This window comes from Pempheris klunzingeri, chromosome 2 (assembly GCF_042242105.1).
Source record: "Pempheris klunzingeri isolate RE-2024b chromosome 2, fPemKlu1.hap1, whole genome shotgun sequence".
Classification (NCBI taxonomy): Eukaryota; Metazoa; Chordata; class Actinopteri; order Acropomatiformes; family Pempheridae; genus Pempheris; species Pempheris klunzingeri.
Window position 1 is genome coordinate 9750465 of NC_092013.1, and position 19034 is coordinate 9769498.

At 44.1% G+C, this 19034-nt stretch overlaps 2 protein-coding genes across 2 annotated transcripts in view; one reads left to right on the top strand and one right to left on the bottom strand.

Moving 5' to 3' along the window:
- The window catches only part of LOC139210503 (low-density lipoprotein receptor-related protein 1-like), a 105009-nt gene that overhangs the window by 69445 nt on the left and 16530 nt on the right, over nucleotides 1–19034 (top strand). The window contains exons 20-44 of the mRNA XM_070840509.1: nucleotides 291–458; nucleotides 1758–1940; nucleotides 2034–2231; nucleotides 2388–2633; nucleotides 3553–3750; nucleotides 5265–5469; nucleotides 5595–5759; nucleotides 5866–6110; nucleotides 6249–6380; nucleotides 7266–7493; nucleotides 7884–8058; nucleotides 10065–10159; nucleotides 10261–10410; nucleotides 10536–10676; nucleotides 10914–11039; nucleotides 11183–11314; nucleotides 11510–11644; nucleotides 12022–12151; nucleotides 12278–12404; nucleotides 12510–12661; nucleotides 12809–12933; nucleotides 13110–13484; nucleotides 17521–17710; nucleotides 17826–18030; nucleotides 18210–18408. Coding sequence (XP_070696610.1) covers nucleotides 291–458; nucleotides 1758–1940; nucleotides 2034–2231; nucleotides 2388–2633; nucleotides 3553–3750; nucleotides 5265–5469; nucleotides 5595–5759; nucleotides 5866–6110; nucleotides 6249–6380; nucleotides 7266–7493; nucleotides 7884–8058; nucleotides 10065–10159; nucleotides 10261–10410; nucleotides 10536–10676; nucleotides 10914–11039; nucleotides 11183–11314; nucleotides 11510–11644; nucleotides 12022–12151; nucleotides 12278–12404; nucleotides 12510–12661; nucleotides 12809–12933; nucleotides 13110–13484; nucleotides 17521–17710; nucleotides 17826–18030; nucleotides 18210–18408 — 4425 coding nt within the window. The remainder of the gene's footprint in view (nucleotides 1–290; nucleotides 459–1757; nucleotides 1941–2033; nucleotides 2232–2387; nucleotides 2634–3552; nucleotides 3751–5264; nucleotides 5470–5594; nucleotides 5760–5865; nucleotides 6111–6248; nucleotides 6381–7265; nucleotides 7494–7883; nucleotides 8059–10064; nucleotides 10160–10260; nucleotides 10411–10535; nucleotides 10677–10913; nucleotides 11040–11182; nucleotides 11315–11509; nucleotides 11645–12021; nucleotides 12152–12277; nucleotides 12405–12509; nucleotides 12662–12808; nucleotides 12934–13109; nucleotides 13485–17520; nucleotides 17711–17825; nucleotides 18031–18209; nucleotides 18409–19034) is intronic.
- On the bottom strand, nucleotides 13792–15635 carry LOC139210497 (somatostatin receptor type 5-like). The gene is made up of 2 exons (XM_070840500.1): nucleotides 15580–15635; nucleotides 13792–15306 (listed from the first exon to the last, which is right to left on the bottom strand). Exon 2 carries the CDS (start codon nucleotides 15263–15265, stop codon nucleotides 14240–14242), a length of 1026 nt encoding a protein of 341 aa, XP_070696601.1. The 5' UTR covers nucleotides 15266–15306; nucleotides 15580–15635; the 3' UTR covers nucleotides 13792–14239.

Consider the following 19034-nt stretch of genomic DNA (forward strand, 5'->3'; position numbering starts at 1 on the left):
GTATGGGTTTAAAACTGCTTATTATGCTCTGCTGCCAAGCTCAATGTATCAGCGCTTGGTACATTCCCTCATGGTGCATGGTCTGATCTATGCAGTTTCTGCCATTATTTACCCTCTCATCTCTCATATTCTATTTAATTTATATTCCATGGTTTCCACTTTCACTGAATTAATTGTGAAAAAAGAAATGTATTTGCTTTCAATACACTTGTATATTTTTTTCCCGTTGAGGCAGTGGGCGCCTCATAATGTGAGAGAGTGGGTTTTGTATGACTGTGTTTGTTTTTCAGATAACGACTGCGGGGACAATAGTGACGAGGCAGGCTGCAGCCACTCCTGCTCCACAGCTCAGTTCAAGTGTAACAGCGGCCGCTGCATCCCAGACTACTGGACCTGTGACGGTGATAATGACTGTGGGGACTACAGCGATGAGACCCACGCAAACTGCACCAATCAGGGTCAGTGTCTTAACCTGCACCTACTGACAGTTTGGAAACTCCTCACTGCATCTAAGAAATATGGATTTACAAGAAATCCCTAAATGGGGAAATTAGGCCACCGTGATTGTAATGTTGATGTTTTCCAAAGTGTGATATTGATGTCAAAATTTGGGTTATCAAACTTCTCACAACACAAAATTATATTCCTCCATCTTCCAACCGATGCATTCATTATTCCAAATTCAAGCCGCTATGTCAGTGTAAAAAAAACAAAAAGCCCCGTTTGTCCATTCTGGGCTACTGTTGAAACATGGCAGTGCAACATGGTGGACTCCCAGGAAGAGGACCTGCTCCCTAGATAGATATAAAGGGGTCATTCCAAGCTAATGATTCATAGTTTCAGGTGATTGTATGCTACTGAAAACGCAATTACAAATATTATATTACCACTAAATCCCCCTAAATCCTAGACATTGAACCTTTAATACTACTAAGTCTTTCTGCAGCCATGTTTTCAGCCCACACTTGGAACTGCAGTTGATACCAGTTTCTAACACACCCACTAATAATGAAGGATAATGAGTTTCTCCTGATCCCAACCTGTTTCCAAATGCACCATTTTCACTACATGGACATGAAAATGCCTAAAGGGCCTGCACATTACGCAGTGCGTTCTCTGCATCTTGGACAACATGGCTTCTGGTCACCAAGAAAAGCCCTTAGTAACTAGTCAATACTAAAAGCTAAGGCTAAAAGCCACTTTTCACAAATGGGTACCTTTTTGTACAGTATTTATGGAACCCAGCTGTGACAGGTGGTTATTATTATCATGGGTGACTGGTTGCATCTCTCCTCTATTATGTCATTTATTCCCTTAAGTGCACTAGTCTCTAAAATCATAGCTACTATTTACATTTTAGTCCGTAGATGTAATGGGTCCCTGGTCCCTATCAGTCACACTGGCACTGGTCTAATGGGAACTACCCCTGACACCTAATAACTCTCATTAGTCTTTTAGTGAGTGATACAATAATTGTTCAGTACATGATATAGATAAACGAAAGTGATTCATTGTGTGATGTGATTTATGATTAAAACAACGATCCTTGAAACTCATACTTGAATCTGTTCAGTCTTTCCTGTTGCTAAGAGTTTTTGCCATCCAGATTTCTAGAAGACAACTCATTAGTTTTTGTTTTCGGCCTTTTGTTGTTGCACATTGTCTCTGCTCAAGGCTGTGTGTCCTGATGTGGTTAATAAGGGCGAGGATTGAAGGCAATGTCATTTTAGAGACTTATGATGTCTCTCTCTCCACAGCCACGCGTCCCCCTGGAGGTTGTCACACAGATGAATTTCAGTGTCGAATGGACGGCCTGTGCATCCCCTTGCGTTGGCGCTGTGACGGGGACACTGACTGCATGGACCTGAGCGATGAGAAGAACTGTGAGGGCGTCACACACATGTGTGACCCTGCTGTCAAGTTTGGCTGCAGGGACTCTGGTGAGGAGACCATATTCAAATTAAGAAGTATATAAAGTACATAAAGTCAGCTTAAGTAATTCTTTTCGAAATTCCCCTGCCTTCTGTCCATAGCACGCTGTATCAGCAAAGCCTGGGTGTGCGATGGCGACAGTGACTGTGAAGACAACTCAGATGAGGACAACTGTGAGGCGCTGGTGTGTAAGCTGTCTCACCATGTGTGTGCAAACGACTCCACCATCTGCCTGCCTGCGGAGAAACTTTGTGATGGCACTGATGATTGTCCAGATGGCTCTGATGAGAAACTTTGTGGTAAGGGACAACAGTACCCAGGCTACGTTTGAGTACAGGGAACGCCTTAACAGCAAGTAAAACTCTGCTACTTAAATCATGGCTTTAGCGGTTCAATAACAGTTGCGTGTATCTATTCCTTTTGTCAGTCCTCCTCTGCTCCTCTCTGTTTTACAGACTTGTGTTCATTGGACAATGGCGACTGCAGCCATAACTGCACAGTGGCCCCTGGCGAGGGGGTGATCTGTTCCTGCCCACTGGGCATGGAGTTGGGGCTCGACAACAAGACCTGTCAAATCCAGAGCTTCTGTGCCAAACACCTAAAGTGTAGTCAGCGCTGCGAACAGGACAAGTTCAGTGTGAAATGTTCTTGTTACGAGGGCTGGGAACTGGAGCCTGACATGGAGAACTGCAAGAGCACGGGTAAGAGACCGAAGAAACCGTACCAGACGGGGGAAGACGGGTAGGGGTGGAGGGTTACGGGAAGTCAGAAGACGTCAGTGAGGAATTTAAAGATTTGATGGATGCTAGCTGTACAGTAGGGGAGGAAGCTAGAGAAGTGACTGGGTTCTGGGCTTTGTCAGGGTTCAAGACTGCAGAATTGATGAGTGTGGTGTGGGTTTGGGATCAAGCAAAGGAGAGACTGTCCAAGCAGGAAACGGTGTGGTTCGAGGAGATGCACTGTGCCAAAATATAATACTCCTCTGGACAACGGACAGAGCACTGGAGACAGACAAGAGGGAGATCTTAAATGGCGTTCACACAAGTATGTGACAGAGGAAAAAATAATTTGCTAAGAAAACATAGAAAGACATGAGCATTGGTTCCTAGCCTTCATGATTATTTTATGAAAAGAAAGAATCTGAAATACTGAAGAAAAATGAGTGAGAGGGCAAGGTGTGAAAAAACAGACACTGCTCAGGCATAGCTTTGTATTTTATTATCCACATAAAGAATATAGTTTTCTCCCTGCAGCAACTAGCCAATGAGGATACTTGAATTTAAAATTGTGCTTTTCACTGCCAGCTCTTAGACACTAGCCACCAGCACCCAGTCATTCATCCTGCAGCCTGTCTGGCTGCCTGTTAGGTACAGATAACTCCTGTCTTATTTACACTGTGTTTTAATTACCCAGGATTAGAGCCACTTTCAACACAGTCCCTCTTTCATTGGACAAGTCACACACTGCAGTGGCTGCTATGTTTCCCACACAGTGGAGCAGAGCTGCTCTGCAGTATTTTGAGTAACAATCATCAGTGACCAAGCACAAGCTTTTAACCCTTTACCGTCTCCTCAGTTCTTCTTGTTAATGCCCACTGATCTTTCCTGCTCATTTCAACAGATCCTTTCAAACCCTTTATCATTTTCTCGAACCGCCACGAGATCCGCCGCATTGATTTGAATAAAGGCGAGTTTAGCGTGTTGGTACCAGGCCTGAGGAACACCATTGCCCTGGACTTCCATCTCAGCCAGAGCGCCCTCTATTGGACCGATGTAGTGGAGGACAAGATCTATCGTGGGAAGCTGTCTGAGAATGGAGGTGAGGGGAAAAAAAAACTTTCTGTTGTACCATTTGCTACATTTGCTTTGTGCAGGATTAGATAAATTGTACATACAGATGCTTTACATACATGCTTGACATAGAATTAAGGTGCAGAGCTTCCACAGCTGTTAGTCACATCACATGGCCTTCATCAGTCTAAATCAGGGGTTATTCATTGCATTTATGATTAAGAAAACATCATGATATAAAGTAAAGATAGACAATTGAGGTTTTGAACTTGTAATAGAAGTGGATTTCCATTCAAAATTAAGCCGGATAAAGTGTCAAGAGTAAGCTTTGGCATTGGGTTTTACTGGATTGGAGAGGCTTTTAGACAGTCATATAATATTCATAAATAAATAAGCTATTGCACACTGAGGAAATATCTTGTAGTTCTGTTGAGGTAAACCATTTGTCCTTGAATTTTGAGTGATGTTTGTGACACTTGCTAGCAGGCAAGAATATCCATTAAAACATGTAAACTTGCAGAATGTTCAGCTCCACTGTTTGGGCTGTAACTGTGGCTTCTTGTTAGTAGTGACCAGTGTGCATGGCAAGCAGGGCCCTATCATCACTGCAGCACTAATAATGAGCAATATGTATATTGTATATAATATATTATGTGTCCAGGTCCATACTTGTATGTATGTGTATTTGATTTTGCTTGTTGTTGTTGTGTGCCATGTTTGACAGGCACAGCCAATAGGCCACTTAAAGTGACTTTGTGTTTTCATTTCCCCAGATAATGACTCATCTCAAATAATTAAAATGTCCCTCTGATTAGGGAACCAATGAAAAATGACATGGATAGAAAGAGGCTGGAAAATGTGTTTCTTTATCGCTGCGAGACACTACATATTTAGTATGTAAGGCTTACTCTATAATATGTCATTTTAATATCACACCCCCTGTTGGGCCACTACTGTATTTATTTATGTTTTCATTTATCGCACTGACATGTTATTTTACAGAATATAACTATTTGATTAAAGGAATTACAGTTTGTGATGCAGTGTTAGCTTTGAATCCAAATAGCTTGATCACATTTACATAATTTGTAAATACTGAAGCAAAGCGGATCAGTGCTTCAAGTTACAGTACAATATGAAATGTTGCCATCAGCAAATTCCAGCCTTCAAAGCCTTTATCCACACATATTAAAATACTGTTTCAATTCCTCAGTTAGATGAAATATAATTAGATCATATTTCTTAAGCAAGTTTAAACAAAGAAAGATGATACAAAAAAACATTCTACCCCACGTCCTGCTTATTCTTTCTTTTCCACTGTGGTAGATGGTTAAGTACATTTTTGAAAACACACAAAGGTGTAGTGACAATGGTCAAGGCTAAATGCACAGAATTTAAATGTTATTTCCACTGTAGTCCTTATTAGAAAAAGGGAAATTGGAGGATGATGAATTTTTAACTCAGATAAAACAGTTTAAAAGGCATTCAAAACCAAAAAAAGATGTTGACCATTTTCCCTCTTCTTTTTATCTGTCCCTGCAGCTTTAACCAGCTTCGATGTGGTAATCCAGTATGGACTGGCCACCCCTGAGGGCTTGGCAGTGGACTGGATAGCAGGAAACATTTACTGGGTGGAAAGCAACCTAGATCAAATAGAGGTGGCCAAATTAGACGGCACCATGAGGACCACTCTGTTGGCTGGGGAGGTGGAGCACCCCCGAGCTATTGCCCTGGATCCTCGGGATGGGTAACTTCTACACTGCAAACTACACTTAAACAGCAGAGCTGTCCTTGCACACTGATCCTGAACCTATTGTACGATAATAAATGTTTTAATAAACTGCACGTCCATGTTTTGGCATGGTGTTGCAGAATCCTCTTCTGGACAGACTGGGATGCCAGCTTGCCCAGGATTGAAGCGGCATCCATGAGCGGAGAAGGCAGGAAGACCATCCATAAGGAAACTGGCAATGGAGGCTGGCCAAATGGGCTCACTGTGGATTACCTAGAGCGTCGCATCCTCTGGATCGATGCCAGGTCAAAAATAGGGCACAGACACAAACACACTCGCACTTTCTTTGATGCACGTACAGTATCCTTCATTTCCACCCAGACATTGATTGAAACATTGTGCTATATGCAGGTCTGATGCAATTTATTCAGCCAAATATGATGGTTCTGGGCTGATTGAGGTTCTGAGGGGGCACGAGTATCTGTCGCATCCCTTTGCTGTCACTATGTACGGCGGAGAGGTTTACTGGACGGACTGGAGGACCAACACGCTGGCCAAGGCAAACAAGTGGACAGGAAGCAACGTCACTGTGGTCCAGAGAACCAACACACAACCTTTTGACCTTCAGGTCTACCATCCATCCAGACAGCCACAGGGTGAGAAACACACGTGAACGTCCACATACTTTTGAAATAGTTTAGAAAAGCTTGTCAACATGGCTAACAAAGCGACTTGTTTGTCTCTTTACAACTAGTATATTAACTTTTTTTTCCCCCATGCTCACTTCTTCCTAGCTCCCAACCCATGTGCGGCTAAAGATGGCAAGGATCCCTGCTCTCATCTTTGTCTCATCAACTACAATCAGACATTTTCGTGTGCCTGCCCTCACCTCATGAAGCTGGGCGCTGACAAACGCACTTGCTATGGTGAGCATGAACACACACCCATACACATAGATGCAGCTGCTGCAGAAAACATATTCGTTGATTCCTCTTTTTAGCTAACAGACATTTTTCCCCTCTGCTTGTCTTTGCAAAATGATCGTTGGAAGCCACAGTGTAATCCTTGTCCTTGCAGAATCCTTTATTTCTATTTGTGTGTTTGTGTGTGTGAGAGAGAGAGAGAGACAGAGCGAAAGAGAGGGAGGATTAAACGATCAAGACTTTTTTTTTACTTTGAGGTGCTATTGCTGTGACAGCTTTGGAGCACATTGAAGTGTCTTGTCCATGAAAAGTGAGAGCGGGCCTGTTTATTCAGTGTGTGAGTTTAGTATTCAGGGCAGCACTTTCTATTATCTTCAGGGGTAATGGAATGGAGAGCCCCATTCTGTCTGATGCAGCCATCAGCCACAACCCTCCCCATCCACCACCTAGTCTGGCCTGTCCGATACAGCCTGACACTGCCATTACTCTCCACCTCTCTCTGTCTCTTTTCCTCTCTTCCTGTCTATCATTTAAGCTGCACGCAGTTAAATGATGATAGGACTGTTGAGACCAATGCAGTTGCAATGTATCTGCACTGATTGAATTCACTCTTGCTGTCACGGCCGTGCTATTGAGTTAGCCAGCCAGACACAATCATTAAGAGTCAAAGATGCAATTGGATTAACTGTTTGTTCAAGTGGCAGGAATAATTCACAGATGCACCCATCCATGCTGCAGCCACCTATCCACACAACTCTGGCATTAGTGTGCGCTCATGCATTTGACTTTTGACTTGAAGCAGCATTTAACTCCCGATTACTCCCATGGAATGCTGAAGTTTTGGGGAATTCCTGAAGGATGCATGTCAGCATGTTCCCTGCCTTGCAGAGTCCCGTCAGTTCCTGCTGTACGCTCGCCAGATTGAGATCAGAGGGGTGGACATCGACAACCCCTACTACAATTACATCATCTCCTTCACTGTCCCGGACATCGACAACGTGACTGTGGTGGACTATGACGCCCTGGAGCACAGAATCTACTGGTCAGACGTCCGCACCCAGACCATCAAGAGAGCTTTCATCAATGGCACTGGTGTCGAAACTGTGGTCTCTGCTGGTATGGAGGACACATCGGAATACACCCACATTACTTCAGGCAAACTGTTTTGAAAAAGGAACACATCAAACAGGCGGACTAGATGTTACAGCTTTCAATTGGATGTTATGTCCATATAGTTTTAAAAAGTTGTTTTTCCTGCTCACTGTTCATTGCAGTTTGCAGTAACTAATGTTCCCTTATTGTGACATCAATACAGATTATACTCCTGATAGTCAAGGAAATGAGCAAATACAATTGCTCACAACTTATTGTCCTTCAAAGTTGTATAAAAAAAAAAAGATCAGATTTTCGCCTTTTGCATTTTACAGATTTTGAAATCAATTTCCAGTTTTTTTAAATTAAAAAGTTTTTGAAGTTTTTGTACAACTGTTATTTATCCTTCACCAGATCTGCCCAATGCTCACGGCCTGGCGGTGGACTGGGTGTCCAGAAACCTGTTCTGGACCAGTTATGATGCCAATAAGAAACAGATTAATGTTGCCAGACTGGACGGCTCCTTCAAAAATGCTGTCATCCAGGGCCTGGACAAACCGCACTGTCTTGTGCTGCATCCAATACTGGGGTTGGTCATCCACAGATAAACACACACACATACACACACACATACACACATGCTGTCACCATTAGTCAGACTGAAGCTTTCAGAATTGCTCTCAGACACCCTCCTGATTTCACCTTTAACCTACAACACATACACTCAGAAGTGTGCACACACAATCATACACACTCAGACAATGTCTGGCTGTCAGGCTCCCCTCTGTTTGCAGTCAGTGATGACAGGCAGAGTAGTTTGATATAGATGGCTGCTGACCTCTGACTGTTTCTTCAGTCAGGAAGAGGGTCCAATTTTTCTCCCTCATGCCATCTTTCTCCTCAGTCGCTCTCTTTCTCCATTTTGCATTTCTATTTTGAAAGATATCTTCTTTTACAGATAGGCTATGTATGAATTATTTACAGCCAGTTTCTCTGTCGCTCTTTGTCACTATTTCTATGTCGGTGTTTATCTTGCACCCTGTCCCCTCCCGGTTTGTTCAGCTAATGTTCATTTTTCCCTCCCGTCTTCCCTCTTGAAACCTCAGCTCAGCTTCTCCTCTTACCAGCAGAGCAGAGACAGGCCATCTGTATTTATATATTTAGTTTTGTCCTGCAGGAATATGTGTGCTACTGAGTATTTGAGGTGGATGAAGAAAGGATATTTTCTTAAGAAATGTCTCTGCCTCCTTGTGTTTTTTTGTGTACCGCTTCCTCTCTTTCAAAGACTTAGCCTGCTCAAGTGGAGGAATGTTTCCGATCTGAGCATTGTTGGCATGGGGGAAAATGAAAAGCAGATGCTGGATCCATATGCTGGGGCTGTCTCCTCTTTCTGGCACACAAACACACTGCCCAGAATACGGCCAGGAGTGGGTGGAGGCAAAGAGTCGGGGAGGGACAAACTCAAACTTGCGTGCATGTGTGCGTGTGCAAATCCCATGAATGTGGGCGTTTAAATGCTTTAGAAACTTTATTTAAAGGCATTTTAACAAACAAATGAAGGGTGTGGTGAATGTGGTTGGATTTAACAGGAAGTGGGTGATGGGGGCAGAGGACAGATACCCTTTAAACATAGACTGCACGCAGTCTAAACCCAGCGACACACAGTCACATTGTCCTGTATGCTCTGCCTGCATGTATATGGGTGGGAGGACTGACCAGTTTGAAGAGCAAGGAACTTTAACACTCAAGGAAAGGTGTTTGTGTGTGGTGTCAGTGTAGAGACGAAGAGCTGCTGACATGAATTCGAGGAAAGAGCTCAGCTGTATTTCTGCTTCACACAACTTCATCTGTCTCTGCTGAACCTGATCGAGCTTTAAGTCGAAGACCACATATTGCGTTTAAAAAAAAAAAAAAAAAAAAAGCCTATTAAAGACACATGATATGATTTACAGACCAGATGCTTCACAGATTGTCCAGTATTTTGCTGTATTTTGTTTACTATTACTGTCATAATAACTTAAGTTGTCAGGCAGTCTCCTTGAAATCAAGATCATTCTTCAAAAGAAAATATCTAGTAAGATCTAACATTCAGCCACCAAACCAGCATACAACTCATGGCCACAGGTAAACAAATCATTAAAGGTATATGTAGATGTCCAACAGTTAACCAGCAAACAATAATTAGAAGACAATTATAAGCATCATGACAAATACCACATGATAAACCCTTAAAATCTCCTAGGCAATGAAAGAAAGTAACTCCAGAGGTGTTTGCAATTGATCACATTTAAAAAGTGCATAGTACCCGAATCCAGTCCTACCAAGATGAGTGGGTACTGGGATATCTAAGGTTAAGAAAATATTGGAATGTGTGATCTAGTTGTAAGATTTATTTTAGTTTAGGATGGCAAATTGATTCCTTCGATTCGTTATTTATTGTGCCTCTTAGTCAATTAGAAAACCCCTCCAATTTTGCCACATATTGAGTAATGAGATTTGTGTTGTGATTATTAGGTAGCCCACTGAGTTTTGTCAACATGGAAAACTATGATGTGCTGAAAATAAATCACGGTTCACTCTCTCTCCTCTCTTCAGGAAACTCTACTGGACAGATGGGGACACCATCAACATGGCCAACACAGACGGCAGCAACCGTAGCGTCCTCTTCGCCAACCAGAAAGGCCCCGTCGGTGAGCGACACGCTGTACCTCTTTGTGTGAGCGCATTAGAGACGGCACACCCTAGTGACAGGGCAGATCAGTACACATCATTGCTCTCTTTGTTTTTTCAGGTCTGTCCATTGACTTTGACACTGAGCAGCTGTACTGGATCAGCTCAGGAAACAGCACCATCAACCGCTGTAAGCTGGACGGCTCTGGACTGGAAGTGTTTGAGGGGGTGAAGGGCAAGCTGACCAAGGCTACTGCTCTGGCCATTATGGGTAGGTTTCCAGAAAACGTTCATTTTAGCCAGTGATGTATGTTGCTTCGTGCTGAACTTTTTCCAGTCTTAGGTCTGGTCCTAATTGTAAGTGCTGAGCATCCTGTTGTGTGTTGTATCCTTCAGGAGAGAAGTTGTGGTGGGCAGACCAAGGAACTGACCAGATAGGAACCTGTGACAAGAAAGACGGTGGCAACTGGAAAGTCCTCAGGAACAGCACGTCCCCCATGATGCACATGAAAATCTACAATGAGACTGTGCAGAAAGGTGCAGGGCTGCCTGTTACACACCAGCTTTTTCCGAGGCTATGCAACATCTGCTCTGGTTAAATTGCTTGGATATAAAAAAATAACAATAAAGGGAGGAAAAAATGTCCTTGTCACATGGGAGATCGGTGTTGCTGCATGTAGCCTGTTTATCTGTGCCAAAGCACATCTGTTTATGTCTCTGTAACTCCTCTTTGATTTGTTTTGTGTATTTATTCTCATGCTTTTGTGTTCCCAGGCACCAATCTCTGCAGCAATAACAATGGAGACTGTTCCCAGCTGTGTCTCCCCACCTCCCCGACCACCAGAGCCTGCATGTGCACTGCAGGATACAGCCTGCGCACAGGGCAACAGTCTTGTGAGGGTACGGCACGTTCATAAACATAGTGCATTCTTGATTTAGGATTCATTTGGATTCAAGAATTGATTAAAAAAGAAAAAGTAAAATGGACGATGCAACACAAACTGATAAGGCTGAAAACAGTGAATTTTATTTGTTTGCTGTAGGTGTCGGCTCTTTCCTGCTGTACTCTGTGCATGAAGGCATACGAGGTATTCCTTTGGATCCAGCAGACAAGTCTGATGCCCTTGTACCAGTGTCCGGCACGTCCCTGGCTGTGGGAATAGACTTTCATGCTGGTACGTCTTTTTACAACAGCTCTTTTTCTCAAATGCTAGATAAGGAAGCATTACCCCAGCATTAAGCCTCTTTCATGTAGCTGAAATACTGCTTAAATTGTTTGTGGCGCTGTCTAAGGGTATGGGAGAGTTCTGGGCTGGTTTATGGATGCAGCTCCAAAGTCCAACTCTAATATGTTTCACTCGTTTTCACAGACAATGACACGATCTACTGGGTGGACATGGGCCTGAGCACCATTAGCAGGGCTAAGAGAGACCAGACCTGGAGGGAGGATGTGGTCACTAATGGTATTGGCAGGGTAGAGGGCATTGCTGTCGACTGGATAGCAGGTGAGACACATCACAAATGTAGAAAAAACACTGTGGACATGGTATGTAAATAGTGCAATTCAAACAGTATCTATCATACACACTGATAAACCTGTGCTGCCATTTCATTTGTCATCCTCGACCTGACTGTCAGTCACTGGCTGTTATCATGTGGTAGGAAAGAGGATGGATTAAAAGCAACAGGAGGACCAATAGTACTAACTGAGAAAATGGGAAATAGATGCACACAGAAGAGACACAGAACAGAAAATACAAAGAGGCATCTGAAATGTTAATCAACACTTTTGGCTTTAATCCTCAAACGTCAGACAGGGAATCATTATAGCACATTCTCAGGATCTACCAGAGCATCATTTTTTCTCCTCCGTCCTCCACAGGAAACATTTACTGGACGGACCAAGGCTTTGATGTGATCGAGGTGGCCAGACTGAATGGCTCCTTCCGCTATGTGGTGATCTCCCAGGGCCTGGACAAGCCTCGTGCCATCACTGTCCACCCTGAGAAAGGGTGAGAGGAAACACCTCTGCTTCTAGCTCCAATTCTTACTGTAGCTGTCTTAAGCTTCTGCTTCTCTAGTTTCTGATAGTAATTGCTGAGGAAGTTATCTCTGTGCTTTGTTGTGTGCGTGTGTAGTTACCTGTTCTGGACAGAGTGGGGCCAGTACCCCCGTATTGAGCGGTCTCGTCTGGATGGCAGTCAGAGGGCCATCCTGGTCAATTCCAGTATCAGCTGGCCCAATGGAATTTCTATTGACTACGAGGTGCTGTATAACAGACTAGTCTACTATTATACATTATTCTACAGCGCAGACAGTGGACATTGCATTGCAACATCAACTCACCCATTACTGTCTCCGTGCATGTAGGAGAGTCTTCTGTACTGGTGCGATGCCAGAACGGATAAGATCGAGCGCATCAACCTGGAGACTGGCGAGAACAGGGAAGTGGTGCTGGCCAACAACAACATGGACATGTTCTCTGTGTCTGTGTTTGAAAGCTACATCTACTGGAGTGACAGGTCAGATATACCCTCAGTCTTGCTTGTCCTTACTTTTTGGATTATTCGTGAGTGACATCTGCCCCTAGGCTTAAGTTGTTTCTCATCTGCAAGCTTCAGCGTCTGTTTATCTTTTTTATTTTGTCTTGTCTGTCTGCTTTGAATCAGGACACATGCCAATGGCTCCATAAAGAGAGGCAGTAAGGATAATGCCACAGACTCTGTGTCTCTGAGGACTGGTATTGGGGTGCAGCTCAAAGACATCAAGGTTTTCAACAGGGCCAGACAGCAAGGTGAGCACTGGGATGTTCATTCTGTTTACTCTAAAACTCTATTCTAAAATATGGCTCATAACTTCATAAATTATCCTGTTTTAGTGCATATTTGTTGATTTTTTTTTTTTTTTTTTAGATTTGAGAAATGTAATTGAATATGGTTATTTTCATGGATTTCACATATCTGTGTACAGGAACAAACGTGTGCAAAGACAACAATGGCGGGTGCCAGCAGCTTTGTCTTTTCCGTGGCAACGGACAGCGTACGTGTGCCTGTGCACATGGCATGCTGGCCGAAGACGGCTGCAGCTGCCGTGACTATGACGGCTACCTGCTCTACTCGGAGCGCACCATATTAAAGAGTGTCCACCTGTCCGATGAAAACAACCTGAATGCGCCCATTAAACCGTTCGAGGACCCCGAACACATGAAGAACGTCATTGCGCTCACTTTTGATTACAGAGGAGGTGGAGGAAAGGGAGCCAACCGTATCTTCTTCAGCGACATCCACTTCGGCAACATCCAGCAGATCAGTGATGACGGATCTGACCGCAAGACTGTTGTAGAGAGTGAGTATTTTCACATCTTGTCCTTTTTAATAGTCAGCCTCTTGACAGATTACTTCGCACTTTATCTACAGTATAGTCCCCCCCCCACAAAGCTGATATTGGGTCTGTAATTAATCAACAGTTATTCTTAGTTAGTCTTGTATTTTGAGAATAACAAAGAACGTTAATTATAAAAATCAGACCCCCACAGTGAGAAATTTTCCTGGAGAAGAAAACACTCCAGCTGATCTAAGCATGACCAAGAGGCTTTTATTCTAAAGTCATAGCCAAGTAAGAAACTAAAAGAAAGATTTTTTTTGTCTGTGTGTATTAACAACTACAGCTCTGCAGACTCTATAGACCTTTATTCACTTTATTTCAGTACAACAAAACACTGGTGCATTGTTAATGTTTTACCAAAGTGCCTTTACTTTAAACTGTTTTACAAGGAATGCTGATTCCTTACAAGGAGCATGATTCAGGATTGTTTGTCCCACTGTCCCTGGAGAGCAGCACCACCCAGGGCTACCGGTTCGAACTCCTTGTACAATATCCAGACTACAAATGAAGAGGCAGAGAAGTTAAATGTTGTGCACTGTTGTGAGTGTTTTGCCTTGTTAGGTTTCTTTCCTTGAGAGGGTGATGGTTTTATCCATTTATGTTTCAGCCTGTAACTGTTAAATAGTGATTCCCACTAGTCAGGGTTTTCTCACTTGCTCACTCGACTGTTTGTCGAGTGTTAAGTTATATCAAGGTAGTTGTTGATAGTAATACTGTTAGGCAGCAGCCACAGCCTCACTGGCTCTTTGCTCTCCCTTCTTGAACAGCCTCAGCAGATCTTGTCTGAATTTTTGGGACATCAGTACATAGAGGATGGGGTTCATCACTGTAGAGGATGTCGCCATGAAGCGTGCAAACACGCTGAAGGGGCCGTAACGCGGTGAGGCGCCAGTGGCTTCTGAGCTTTTAGCTTCCAATAACGCCAGCGTCAAACCGTAGGATGGCAGCCAGCACAGGGTAAAAGCTAGCACCAGCATAGCCGACGTCTGGGTCACTTTGCTCTGGTAGCGCTCTACTTGGGGGGCCCTGCGGACATGCTGAGTCCGCCACAGGAACATGAAGATGCTGCTGTATGCCACTGCAATGGTGGTCAGTGGAACCAAGAAGGCCACGAGGAAATGAAACAATCCATAGATCAGTTGGTCCTGGTGGGACAGGAAAGCAAAGCAAGCAAGGCCATCAGGAGCTCGGCGAGGGATTCCCACAAACCGAAAAACAAGCTGGGGAGCAGCCAGGCAGCAGGCTGGGACCCAGAGGAGCGCAGCAGCTATAGACATCCGGCGAGGGGAGAGGAGGCAGTAGGCCCTGGCGGGCGTCACCACAGTCAGATAGCGAGACACAGCCAGCGTGGCCAGTGTGAAGACGCTGGCTGAGGAGCAGGCCGATCCCAAGAAGCCCACCAGACGACACATGAAGTCCCCAAATGGCCAGTGCTGCATGGCTATGGCAACAGTGTGGAAGGGAAGCACGGTGAGCAAAAGCAGGTCTGCAGCACTCAGAGCCAGCAGGAGGACGTCTGTTCCTGTGCCTGTCGTGGAGCTTTGAGGAGACTGTCCAGTACGTCTCATTCCCCTTCTCCGCCTCCCACACAGGATCACCATCACCATGGTTTGCCCACCAACTCCCAGCACCAAAATCAGTATATCTAGTATTGGGACAAGGACTTGCTCCACATTTCTCACTCCAGTGTCACTGCTGTTCCCCAGCAGAACCTCCAAACCTGTGGAGTTCCCCAGCTGCATCCTTTCTTCAGTTATGGAGATGTCTTCCAGCCATGCTACTACTGTTAAAACACAGTTTGCCTTTAGTTTGGTCAAATATACTCAAGCCAGTCATAAAACTACTGATAGTACCTGCGGGAATGATTACACCTAATGTGGGTCGATAGCAGTTTACTCAGAAATACCATCACACAGATTTCCAATAATTTCCCTGAGATTGGTAGTGAAACTTAGCAATAAAGACAACTGAAGATGAATGTCAAATACATGAATAAATACATATAAACATATTGCATACATTCATGTCCCCACTGACATTGTGAAAATGGCATTACCTCCAAAAATTGTCCTTTAAAATGCATCCAGTATGTGAATGTATGTGAATTATTCCATTCCATTCGCAGTCAGTCCCACCTCTGAATGGCTGTGGGGTGGTAAAGAGGGTGAAGTAACACCAGTCCTCCTGATTTCTTTGTTGCTTTGGTTTTCCTCCCTCCTCTGGACTCTTGTTAAGAGCACCCAAATGTTAGGAGCTAAATGCCACAGATTGCGTGATTTCCTGTCACCTCAGAGCAGGCGGCAGCTCCACATGACGTCTCAATCAGGCCCCCCTGCACACCAATCCACAATCAGCCTCACTCCTGCCCCCAAAGAATGGATCTCCTGAGAAACTGAATTCTAGCAGAGGAGGAAATGAGCGTTGAATATCTCGACGGAAAGAGAGGATGAAACCGAGTAAACGGCAGGTGAACTCTGGACTGATTATCAAAGCACAGGCGAGAGATGGGCTGGCCTGGCCTCTGTGGGAGGGCCTAATGAGGCCAAACATGGTTTTTCCCATGGTCCAGTGCTTCTACTCCTTCTGAGAGATCCTCTGAAAGGATCTGTACATTTTCATTGTACATTTGTTCTCCCTGCACAGATACACACAGAACTTACACTGATATGGTATATAAACAGATGTGAAATAGTGTTTGCCTTCAGAAATCAGGGTAATTATTGACGCTGCTCTGATAGCAAACATTAACTGCTATCACACGTACTACAGATAACTGTAATAAAAATCTATCAGTGTCAGTATAACCAGCTGAGCTTGAGAGCCATAAATTCAGCTGATCTGTATTATAGTAAACAACAAGCGAAAATCTACAGAAACCCAGATAGGCTTTGGTCAACAATGTGAAGATAAACAGAACCGAAAAGAAGGAATTTCAGTAGCGTTTGCTGCAGGCTAGAGATTTACAATTCATTAACAGCACTAAAGAAAGAGGAAATAAGGGTGAATGGATTTCATGTTGGTCCTCATCGATTTTTAGGGCATTGATTTATGAGTGCGAGTGGCAGAGTGGAGTTGTTTTTGCGTTTCATGCCTATGCTCAGCTCTCCGGTTGCTTTGCTTCATTCACAGTCTCCTAGTATGAGCCAGACAAATGTTGATTTGTGTCCGTGGCGTTGCACTGGAGATGTAGAAGTGTAGTGTTAAGTGTCCCACCTGGTGGTGAACCTCACTGATCCTCTGGCCCGAGCTGTGATAGACTGAGATCATATCCCGCCCTGGAAAAGACCACTATAATCATTAGACCCTCGCTGTTCCATTGCAGCAACAGTGACAAGAGGGTAACTATTACCAATTATTTGGCATTGGTAATAGTTTTCAAATGTACTCTTCCTGAAGTACACATCTGTCTGTGTGTGTGTGTGTGTGTGTGTGTACAAGTATTGTTTCTCACCAGCAGAGCAGCTGTTCTCCGTCTGCCGCTACAGAACTTTGTGTTCCTCCATTTTGGCTGACTCTTGTCTGTCCTCTGGCCTCTGTACAGGCGAAGAGCTCACAACCTCTTACTCATTTCAAGGCTGTGGAGCAGAAAAAATGACTTTTTACTCCTCATCTGTTGATGAGGTAGTGCGATGGAAAGTAATACGCTTGCCGACAACTGTTATTGTGACCTTTTTAGTGAGCTATTTGTTGGATAAAAGCCTTGAATCACACTGCGTTCTTGGTCATTAATACCAAGCTGTCATGTCCATAGCCCTGACTCTGGGCTGCCACACAGCAGTCTGCCAGCACTGAGCTGCTGCCAGACAGTCCACACTTGGCCTTTTAGCATGGCACTGGGATTGACGTTCTTCTTTTCCTTCCCCTCTTTTCTCCCCTGTCTTCTCCCGCTTTGTGGTTAAATGTCTCTCTTTTCTTTTCCCCTTCCCTCTTCCACTGCTCTCTGTATTCATGTGTCTTCCCTTCCCCTTCTTCTCTCTATTCCTTCATTTCTCTTCAGATGTTGGCTCGGTGGAAGGTTTGGCCTACCACAGGGGCTGGGATATGTTGTACTGGACCAGCTACACTACCTCAACCATCACCCGCCACACTGTGGATCAGAGCCGATGGGGCGCCGTTGACAGGCACACTGTGGTCACCATGTCGGGAGATGACCACCCCAGAGCCTTTGTCCTTGACGAGTGTCAGAGGTCAGAACTAATACATAAATTCACACCGTACTGCTTTGCATTCAAAACCAAGTAACCTAAGTTACATCCAACATTCCTGCATATGTACATTACTGATTTGTACTCTCTCCTGCAGCCTCATGTTTTGGACCAACTGGAATGAGCAGTCTCCCAGTATCATGCGTGCTACACTGACTGGTGCCAATGTCCTTGTGATAATTGGCAATGACATCCGAACCCCCAACGGCCTGGCCATAGACCACCGTGCTGAAAAACTTTATTTCTCTGATGCCACATTGGACAAGATAGAGCGCTGCGAGTACGACGGCACTCGGCGCTACGTGAGTGACATACACACAGTGTACATCATGCTGCATAGTGCAAATATTTGCACATTATGATGATTGTATGATGGGGTTGCCTAATAACAGGCTTCAGTTTGTTTATCCTTTCAAGTTTGTTGCAAGGCTGCAATTTTGAATGTAAGAGATCATGACTGAGGTTGTGCTTCCCCCTGCAGGTGGTGTTGAAGAATGAGCCGGTCCATCCGTTTGGCCTGGCAGTGTACGGTAACTACATCTTCTGGACTGACTGGGTGAGGAGGGCTGTGCTTCGGGCTGACAAATACACCGGAGGAGACATAGTGCTGCACGTGCTACGTGCCGACATTCCTCAGCAGCCAATGGGTATCGTCGCTGTGGCTAACGACACCAATAGCTGTGAGTTTTTACACAGAGTGAGGGGTCAAGCTGTTTGTGCGAGTGAGTGGGTGTGGGTCATGTGCCATTACTGTTCTCTACTGTGTGATGATACGCTAACAGGAAGTATTTTGAAGTAGCTACTGATATATATATATATGTTATTTTTCAGATGTTATTAGCAAAAATCAATTGAGAAGCTGTTAATTACTTGATGAAATACCCAGACAAGAATGTCTGACTAATCCAGCAAAATACATATTAGCCAAGTCAAGGGACTCCATCACATTACTGCAAAAATAAAAGTCCACCATAATAACAAATAAGTAAAAGGTTTAGGTAGTTTGAAATCTCTAGCAAATGATACATTATTGCAATTCATAATGCAGTAATATGCACCTAAAGCATATATGAAATATATCAACAGCAATCATTTGCTAGGTATAATTTGAGGTAATATATTGAAAATTAAACTGTGCTGATTATTGTTCTTTGTTGATAACATCAGGGTGGTAAGGCCATTACAATCAAAGTTTAATACAGGCTTTTTTTGAAAAGAGTTGTACTTAAACACAGACAAACACAGACCACATGAACAAAGACGCTTTTATGCCACAAGAGAGCAGTTAATGAGGTGACAGAGGTAA